Genomic DNA, 9927 nt, shown 5'->3' with positions numbered 1-9927 from the left:
TCAAGCAAGCCTAGAGTAAAAAACTCTATGTGTACCAATTTAGTTTGTGAATTGTCAAAAACAGTTTATTTCTATTCCAATGAAAAATTTAAGGATTTATTCGTAAAGAGAAAGAACAGAGAACCACTTTTCACCGCATATATCCCATGGTAGAGTAATTGATTCAAGTACCATTAGATCAAGAAATCAACTCTAAAGATAAATTCTGGTAGTCAATGTACAACCATTGTTTCATTGGGTTTGTTCATGTTTGTAGCAAAATTGGCATATCATCCACGAATTTTGCATATTCATTCGGGACCGAGTAATGAGTCCGAATTACTCCAACCACATAACGGCTTCACGCGTTATATGAGCCTCCCGAATAATACGACTTGGCTCTTTTTCTATTATACAGGCTGTCTGCTTTTTGGTATTCCCTCCGTTCTTTTTTAATAGGCCGGTTTTGTTTTTAGCGAAATTTAAGGAAATTAAGAGAACTAATCATTGAAAGTGGTCCTCATGACACTTGTCAATAAAAGAAGTGAAGTGAAATGGTCCCCGTGACACTTGTTAGCAAAAGAAATAAAGTGAAGTGGTCCACATGACACTTGTCACCAAAAAAAGTTAAGAGAAAAATGGTCCCAAAAAATTAAAGTAACATTTGACTTTCCCAATTAAGAAACTGACCTATTTTTTTGAAACTTTTATTTATAGAAACTGACCTATTTTTTTGAAACTTTTATTTATAGAAACTGGCCTATTAAAAAAGAACGGAGTGAGTACAATAATGCATTTTGATTTGAGAGAAAATGACAGAGGAAACAGAAAAGTAGATGGGCAAGTGGCGATGGCCGATGGGTGTTTAGTTTATAATTAAAAAACATTATACTCTCGTATCTCTCCCGGTATCTGAAGAAACACTTTGAAGTTTCAACTATACACTTTTTTCTTTGCTACTTCAGATCTGGATAAAATCATCGTTTTTCTCCGTCTTTACGTGCTTTTATCATGGCTATGGAAGGTATCCTAGTTACCGGTGTAACTGAAATCTTGAAACCGTTGATCTCTCTAATTTCTCAGCAGATTTCTCTGGCACGGGGTGCAAAAGACGACTTAAGAAAGCTCAAGGATACCTTGGAGTCAATTCAAGCTCTAATTACTGATGCCGAGGAAAAACAAGTTCATGATGCTGCTGTGAGACTTTGGTTGAAAAGGCTTAAAGACGTTGTTTACGATGCAGACGATGTTATGGATGAGTTTATTTACGAAACCATGCGTTCCAATAAACAAAAGGTACAAGCTCTTGTTTCATCCTCCAACGAGTCCAACACACTTGTATTTCGATGGATATTTCGATTCAAGATGGCTCGTAAAATCCGAGCCATTAATCAAAGGTTGGATGAAATTTTCAAAAACAGTAAAAGGTATATGTTGCGAAATACTGGTACGTCACAAGAAAATCAAAATATGGATCTTATAAGAAAACGTAACCGGTTAACCTCATGGTATGTAGACGATTCATTACTTCTAGGGAGGGAGGGTGCAAAATCAGACATAATAAACTTATTCATCGACAAGCCGTCGGCATCTGTATCTTCATCATCATCATTACAACCAGAAATCATTTCCACTCTATCCATAGTGGGTATCGGAGGGCTGGGTAAAACTACAGTAGCTCAAATGGTCTACCAAGATGACTACATAGTGAGAAACTTTGAGCGTAGAGCTTGGGTCTGTGTCTCTGATACTTTTGATATCTTTAAGATTTTAAAAGATATCATCGAGTCCATTACAGGGAGGAATTGTGAGAATACATCAAATATTGGCATGCTGACTAGACAAGTCAAGGAACTATTGATTGGTAGGAAGTATTTGCTCGTACTCGACAATTTGAGGAATGAGAATCGTGGAGATTGGGGGGCATTCAAATCGTTCCTTAACTGTGGCGGTTCGGGCAGCAAAATATTAATCACAGCACGCAGCAAAAATGTCGGTTTTTCTGTTGGAGGTGCGTTTTACAATTTAAACGCATTATCAGATGATCTTTGTTGGTCCATTATCGAGAAGAAACTATCGTTCCAAGGTGGAGCAGCGCTGACTCCAGAAATGATAAATATTGGCAAGGCCTTAGCGAAATCATGTGGTGGTTTACCACTTGCAGCAAACTTGTTAGGCAGTTTAATGTTTTCGAAAAGAGAACAAAGTTACTGGTTATCAATCGCAGACCATGTCAGGACTACACCAGCACATGAAAGGATCATGTTCATATTAAAGTTGAGCTATGATAATTTGCCTTCTCCTTTGAAACAATGTTTTTTGTATTGCTGTATATTTCCCAAAGACTGTGTAATACATAGAGAAACATTAATTCAATTATGGATGGCTGAGGGGTTCCTTTTTCCATCTGGTGGTGGAGAGAATATATCTTTTGAAGATATAGGAAATGAATATTTTGAGCATTTGATGTGGAGTTCTTTCTTTCAAGATGGGAAAAAGGATGCAGAATCTGGTTACATTGCAACATGTAAGATGCATGATTATGTGCGTGATCTTGCAATGAGTCTTCTAGATAATAATGAATTGGGAACTGTAAAGGTGGGCGATAGAAATGCAGAAGTTTCGCAAGTTCGTCGCTTACAGATGCTATTTAATGGAGGAAGAAGTTTAGAAGCTCCTAAAGGGTTATCAAATGTGTTGAAGTTACGAACTATTATTGCTGTTGAACCATACACGTTTCCGCATATTAATTCTTTCTTTCGTTCTAAGCGTTTACGAATATTATGTCTGTGTCCTGGCTTGCATAGTGGCTGGCGTGGATGTTCACTCTCTTGTGGCCTCAAGTCTTGCAAGCTATGTTTTGCCTCTTCCAAGCTGAAGTATCTGAGGTACCTTGACCTCTCATATCTCGATTTATCTCGTGGGTTATCTTTGAACTATTCTTACAATTTGCAAACACTTGTATTGCGAGAATGTAAAAACGTTCCAAGCTGGCTTCTCAGTAAAATTGGAACTTTAAAGAGTTTGAGGCATGTTGATGTCTCATATTCAGATATCAAATTTATACCCCAAGATATTGGGTTGTTAGAGCATCTTAGTTGTATTGATCTTTCAGGTACATCAATCTCAGAGTTACCAGATTCCATCACTTGCATCAGCAGTTTAAGGACGTTGAAGATTTATGCTTGTAGGAATTTAAATGCCTTACCCAGAGAGCTAGGAGCATTGACACAATTAAGGTTTCTTGATTTGAATGGTACTAAGATCAAAGAATTGCCTAAATCATGCATTAACATTCCGTGCAATTTGGAGATAGTGAAACTAGGATATGGGTGTGAACTTCCAAAAGAAATTAAGAATTGGCCGAAATTGAGAATCTTCACCCATAACAGTTATAGTGATGCAATGCCTAGAGGTATAGAAAGGCTCACTTGCCTTGAAAGATTGGAGGATTACATTGTCAATAAAGAAAATGAGATCTGCGGAAGTGAGGATACAAATTGCAGCAGTGGAAGTGGCATTGAAGAGTTGGCAGGCTTAAACACCCTTGAGGTGTTAACGATAAGAAATCTGGAGAATGTGAGAGGTCAGACAGACGCAGAAAGGGCATGTCTGAAGGGAAAGCAGTGCATTCGCGTATTGCATCTACACTGGAGTTCCTGTCGTTCAAATGATGAGGATAGTATGGTGTTGGAAGGTCTCCAGCCTCACTCTAATTTGAAGGAACTGAAGATACAGAGATTCCAGGGTTCAAAGCTTCCGTATTGGATGGGTTTATCTTATTGCCTACCGAATTTGGTGGAGTTATGTTTATTTCAGTGCGACCGTTGTGATAAACTTGCAGGGTTGGGTTTGCTTCCATGTCTAAGAGTTATTCATATAAAAGGAATGAATTCTGTCAAGATTTTGGGTAAAGAATTTTACTATCATGAAGAAGGAGAAAGCAGCAGCAGCAGTGTTAGTACTACCGAATATGGTAAAATATTTCTGTTCCCTTCTTTAAATGAGTTGAGTGTTGATGGGATGGAAAGTTTAGTTGAATGGGTTCCTTCTCCTCCACCACCTTATTACTCCTTCCCTTTGCTGAAAAGTTTGAGTATCAAGAAGTGTCAAAGACTGAAAACCACACCAAACTCGTTTCCTTCTCTCGAGTCATTGGAATTAGAAGATATCAACGACAGGGGAGTAAGATCATTCTTAGCCAGTACTGAAGGTCTCACCTCTCTCACATCCATTTCTTATCCCGGTCGCCAGAGCAATTTTCGTTGCTGATAATTGCCGCCACCACCACCCATGCTGGCAGGCCTCTCTGCACATTGACAGGTTCTCATTTTCTCTCATTCTTCTAAAATTACTAATTTTGCACTTTAAATTATGAACTGAATTTATCTTGGTTTTGGCTTATTTGAGTATTTTACTCTTCTTGACAACCCATTTGGTTAGTATTGGCATACCTGTATTTATTTGTTACTGTGTTCATTTGCGGTTGTTTTTCAGCTTGTGTGTGTTCGCTTGTCCAGCTGTGTCTTATGTTCTTTGTGATTGTGTTTTGAAGGGTTTTTGATTTTTTTTGCTGCAGGCTGATTGGAGTTGCTTAATCACTCTTAGAACTGTCGTGTTATGATATAGCTTGTCCTGCAACTTCTCTCTCCAGAGATACGATCGAGGGGTGAATACGCAAGGGTGAGGGGTTTGTCATAATTCATTCATGCCACCTTTTGGCTTCAACATCTGTGGACCATTGGGGGAGGTCAAGCCTCTGCCCATTCTTGGTGATATCCCAGCATGTCCATCCCATCTCTGACATGATGACCGGTGGAACCCTTTGCTATCCGCCTGATTCAAGAACCTGTCATAATTTTGGGGTTGTCACCATGTAGCCATCTCTTCTTTTCTATTTGATACTCTCTTTATTTAGCATATTATAATCCTGGCTGATAGGACCCCATTTGTGTTTTGTTCTGGAATTTGCTTGTAGTCTTATACATCATTCCAAAAGTAAAGTTCCTTGATTGGTTTCTACATTATTCATATAGCCAGCTGACTAGTTTTCATTACCACAGTTAAACCAATGGGAGGATTAGTAAACTTAATTCTGAAGTTGCTTCAGAGTGATTGAGATAATGTTTGAAACCTAAACTCTCGAATCTTTTCTTTTACCAAAAAAAAATAATCTTTTTAAGTCTTTTTGCAATGGGTTCATTCATAGATGGATTCAGCCAATGTTGCAGGTCTTACAACTGCGTTCAACAATACAAATGCTGCTGCTGCTGCTGTTCTCCTTTTAGAGTATGTAAAAGTGTACTACAAGGTTATTATGAACATCATAATAAGAATAACGAAAACTATACCTGTTGAATGAAAATATTATTAAAGCTGCTTCTCTCCCTCTCTCTCTATATATATATTTCTATCTCTTCGACCTGACCTGACCTAATTCTGACCATCCTCTCTTAATCTTCTTCACTCACTCTACAAAGAATTGGTTTTGGTAAGAGCTCAGAACCTGCTTGTAGCTTGCAAGTTGATATCAAAGTTATATCTTAAATTCTCCGTTAAAGATAAAGCTGTTAATGTATCAGTAAGTTAAAGCCAGGGACATTGATCTTCTATAACCATTTTGATGTGATTTCTGCCATTTCCATGCAGTTTGTAAACTCTCTTGAAGATTTGTGTACTGAGCAGTCCAGTTTAGTTCACGGTTAATCTTTGATGGATCACTGTAAACTTCTGCATAATCACCAGGACGACGTTCAAGAAAATCAACCTTGATATCTACTCCAGTTGCCTTCTTACATGCCTCCACAAATTCCTTTACGGATCTACATGATAAGAGTTACACAAGTATAAACACATAACAGTGTCAGAACAATTGGGGATCTTAAAGAAGGGGGAAGTGAAGCTTTCCCAATGCATAATTTTTTGTTAGCAACAGAACTGCTTCCTTACCTTTTCCTGTGCCAACATTATAAATGCCAACTTTACTAGGCCGTGCTTTTGCAAGTGCCTTCACGTGAGCATCAACTAGATCAGTAACATCGATGTAGTCTCTAATACAGGTTCCGTCAGCTGTGCTGTAACCCGTTCCTTTAACCTAGTACATAAACAAGATTAATTAAGACAACTCTATTGGTATGTAAATGTCTAATACATTTGGAGAGCAGGGGAGATGAAACACAACAAATAAAATAAGGGTTTAGTTCAGCGAAAATAAGAGCAGTCCATCGATCAAATGGGCATACCTTCAGCCCAGGTATGATTCCCAAGGCTGATTCAAAACATGCCCCTGAAATCTGACCATGCTCCCGTAGTTCAGGTCTGGGAGCTTCCCCCAACCTTCCTTCTGGATCAGATCCAATCACATTGAAATATCTGTAATGTTGGCATAGATGGTGAGAGACTAGTATATACCACTCTGAAAGTTTTGATACAATTTTGAAGAAAAAAAATATCTGTTTGCATAGAGTATAGCCGAAATGATCAGATATAAACCAACCATAAAATCATCACAGCCATGTCTGAGTTCTTTGAGAAGTCTAGTATGATATCTTCTGCCATCTTCTTGGCTTTACCATACGGATTAATTGGAATCTACATTACGAACAAGTGGAAGTTAGAATGAAAAAAATGTATCCATCAATAACATTGAAACTACGTGATTATATCTCGGTCGAGCCCTGATCAAACAAAGTAACAGAAGCACCAAACACAAGCAGACAAACTGATTGAAATTCTCTCACCTGAGGAGTATCTTCTGTAATAGGCATTTTCAATGGCTCGCCGTACGTAGCACATGTACTCGAATAAATTAGCGTCTTCACTCCATGTGCTGCCATTGCCTCCAGTACTACCAGGGTGTTTGATGTTATGTTGTGATAATACCTGCACAGAACAGTTATGTCTAGGTTTACTTCCTTCCGAAAATATGCTAGTCCGTCTAAGCTAGAAACATTCAATATAGCAATTTCGGGAAGAAAAAAAAAAGTTTTGTGTTTTGAATATAGGAAAATCAGAGAGCTTACCTAAGAGGTTCAAGAGTGCTTTCTCCCACATATGCGACGGCCGCGAAATGCATCACAGCATCAAATGCGTTCTCCCGGAAGATTTTATTTACCTGAATCAATTATCAAGGAAACTCCAACTTTCACAGTTTATAAATACAAATTGGCCAAAAAGTCATCTAAGGCTGGAAAATAAGGATACAGCTTTTGGATCACCCAAATCAGCGTATATGAACTGCAGCCTTCCAGGTTCCGGAATTGCTCTTGGAGAACCTTAACAGCACCAAAGTTTCCCCGAGAGAGATTATCCTGTAAAATGAAGATAGAATTCAAGTGAATTTCAAGCTATAATTTAAACCATCAACATGCATGACACTTTGTAGACACCCATAGAGTTTGTGACTATCTACATGTGACATACCACTATTGTAACACGATATGAGTCCTTTAGAAGTCGGAGAGCAGCATGTGAACCAATAAAGCCAGCTCCTCCTGTTACCAGAACATGAGTTACCCCTGGTTCATGGCGAGAGAACTGGAGAAGTCGTGGGGAGAAGAATTAACATATCAAAGAAGGAAACCAGGTCAAACAAAAAGGAAATATAGACAAGTTCCATAACAACACGGGAGGGAGAAGAAGAACAGTTCATTTCTTCGTCAAAAACTTACCGGAGTTGGGGTAGTAAAACTAGATGAGTTCTTCAGAATATATATGCACAGAACAGTTAACATGGCGGCCAACAATATCTTTCCAGCAAAATTTCTCTTCTTTTTCGTTTCTGGGTAATCCATGCCTACAAATCAGTCAACAATTTTAATAATGCATCATAGAAGTCTTTAGTTACAAAAGAACGAGGAACAATTCCAAATCCAGCTTACGAAGCTAATGTCCTGCGAGGTTTAACCACTAAACAAAAAATTGAAAAATCTAACTACTCAATTTGCCAATGTGTTTGTGACTTTGTTCATCTCCTATTTACACGTTCCAACACACGCACTAAGCACTAAATATTATTTAGTGTCTCGATGAACACTTCAACTGCATTTCTGATCCAAGAACCATATCTCTAACTTAGCACTAAGCCCTACCTATTATTTACTTATCAGCCACTACCATTACATGATTTGGAGACACATTTACATCTACAAACTTGTCCATGACACCATTCCAGCTCCAACAACTTAACAACAAACCTTATTTAGATCACCACAAGTATACATATGCGACAAAAAAACGCGAAAATTGTCTACTAGCTCATCACCTGAAGATGATTAGAGCAAAAAAAAGGCTCACCTGAGAATGACCGAGGTCTAGGTCTGGTTAAACCATTCATAGTCCTAATCCCCTGTTACCAATCAACAAATTACAAAGATCCTTCCTCCTTTTTCAATCTCTGATTATAGTTTGATCTGTCACCAACAAATAAAAATTCGAACTTTTTAAGATCATTGAAAAATTTACAGACTCAAATTTCTCAAACAAGCAAACAAAATCAATTTTTCAAAAATAACAAAAGAAACCCAGTACTACAAATTCATCCAATTTCATTTATAAAAAATGAAATTTCACAAACAAGATCCAACGTGAAACCCTTAAATAACAAAAACCCTAAAAAATCAAAATCAAAATCCAAAACACCCTTTAACTCCAACAGAAGAAGAAGAAAGCGGAAAATGTAGAAATTACCTGAAAGTGCTTGCATTATCCAGACCACCCAAAACCTTAAATTTTGATCAAACCCCGAAATAAGAATACCCCCAAAAGCTATGAAATTGAAACCCAATTTAAAAGGGGTTTTTTTTGGTTGAATGTCAGAGAATGTGTTATTGAACCTAACCAACAATGTCAACTTTGTTTATAATGCAAAGTAGTGGTGGTAACTGCTACCAACTTGATTTTGAGTAAAAACGTAAGAAGAAGATGAAGAATTAAAAATTTTATAGAGATAGAGACCAGTTGGAAGAATTAGTCTGAACAAGAGGAAGGACCCTCTGTCTCTGTCAATGGAGTCTAGTCTTTGGTGGCTTGAAACTGAAACTCGGACAAGAAAGAAAGGAAGAGAGAGTTGTTGGATTCTCTTCTGTGTTTATGTAGGCGGCTTTGACGATGAAGTGTATTAGGTAAAAGGCTCTCTCAATCGATTCTCTTCCGTTCACCTCTTTTTCAGTTTAGGTGACGCTAATTTGAAAGGGGGTGTTTGTTTGGGGCTAACTAGTTGAATACCGTGTTTGTTTTTAGCTGACTTGAGTCTGGTCTTACTCGACGTCTAACTCGTGCTAGCTAACTAGTTTAATAGTGCCGACACGATTCAGATGCCAAACCGTTTGTTTTTCAATTTGAGTCACTAACTGATTCATGGGACCAAGCCACTAATTTACATATTTTTGAATAAGATGAGTCAGGTCTGATTAAACAAAAGAACAAGTATATTGAATCAGATCCAGACGAGTCAAATCCAAAAAAACATAAAATAATAATAATAAATACATGTCGGAAGTGTTTTCACAGGCGTTAGAAGTTTTCAACTTTGCATACACAAGTAAGGTTGGAGGAACACTACTAGATTGTAAATACAATTTAAAATACGCCGTGTTTGTTTGGATGTGAATCTATATTCAAATCTGAGCCGGTTGTTGAAACTAACTCGATCTCTGACTCGACTTGAGATAGATGCACACCTGAGTCTAACTCGGTGTATGTATGAGTCAGTATCTGAAATTGCCTCGATGTCTGATTCAAGTTGAGGAAGATTTCGAATAATCTATTATTTCTTATGTTGTTGGTGTCTGACTCGTTCGGACATCTGACTCAGAAACAGTATTTGAGTTGAGTATAATTTTGTACATGGCTTTTTTGGTATGTATCTGAATTAGTTTAGGAAAAAAAATAATCTATGACCTCATTATTTAATAATTTTTGAGTTGGACGTGACGAGACAGATTCTTA

At 37.7% G+C, this 9927-nt stretch overlaps 1 protein-coding gene and 1 pseudogene across 1 annotated transcript; one reads left to right on the top strand and one right to left on the bottom strand.

Moving 5' to 3' along the window:
• Nucleotides 1-1293: 1293 nt before the first annotated feature.
• On the top strand, nucleotides 1294-5006 carry LOC113324016 (putative disease resistance protein RGA1). The gene is made up of 2 exons (XM_026572360.1): nucleotides 1294-4302; nucleotides 4559-5006. The coding sequence occupies exon 1, from the start codon at nucleotides 1345-1347 to the stop codon at nucleotides 4249-4251; it is 2907 nt and encodes a 968-aa protein (XP_026428145.1). The 5' UTR covers nucleotides 1294-1344; the 3' UTR covers nucleotides 4252-4302; nucleotides 4559-5006.
• A 158-nt stretch (nucleotides 5007-5164) lies between these two features.
• LOC113324079 lies at nucleotides 5165-9034 on the bottom strand (annotated as a pseudogene).
• Nucleotides 9035-9927: the final 893 nt, after the last annotated feature.

This window comes from Papaver somniferum, chromosome 1 (genome assembly GCF_003573695.1).
Source record: "Papaver somniferum cultivar HN1 chromosome 1, ASM357369v1, whole genome shotgun sequence".
NCBI lineage: Eukaryota > Viridiplantae > Streptophyta > Magnoliopsida > Ranunculales > Papaveraceae > Papaver > Papaver somniferum.
Note: the sequence above shows the minus strand (reverse complement) of the source record. Positions and strands in the feature narration are given on the sequence as shown.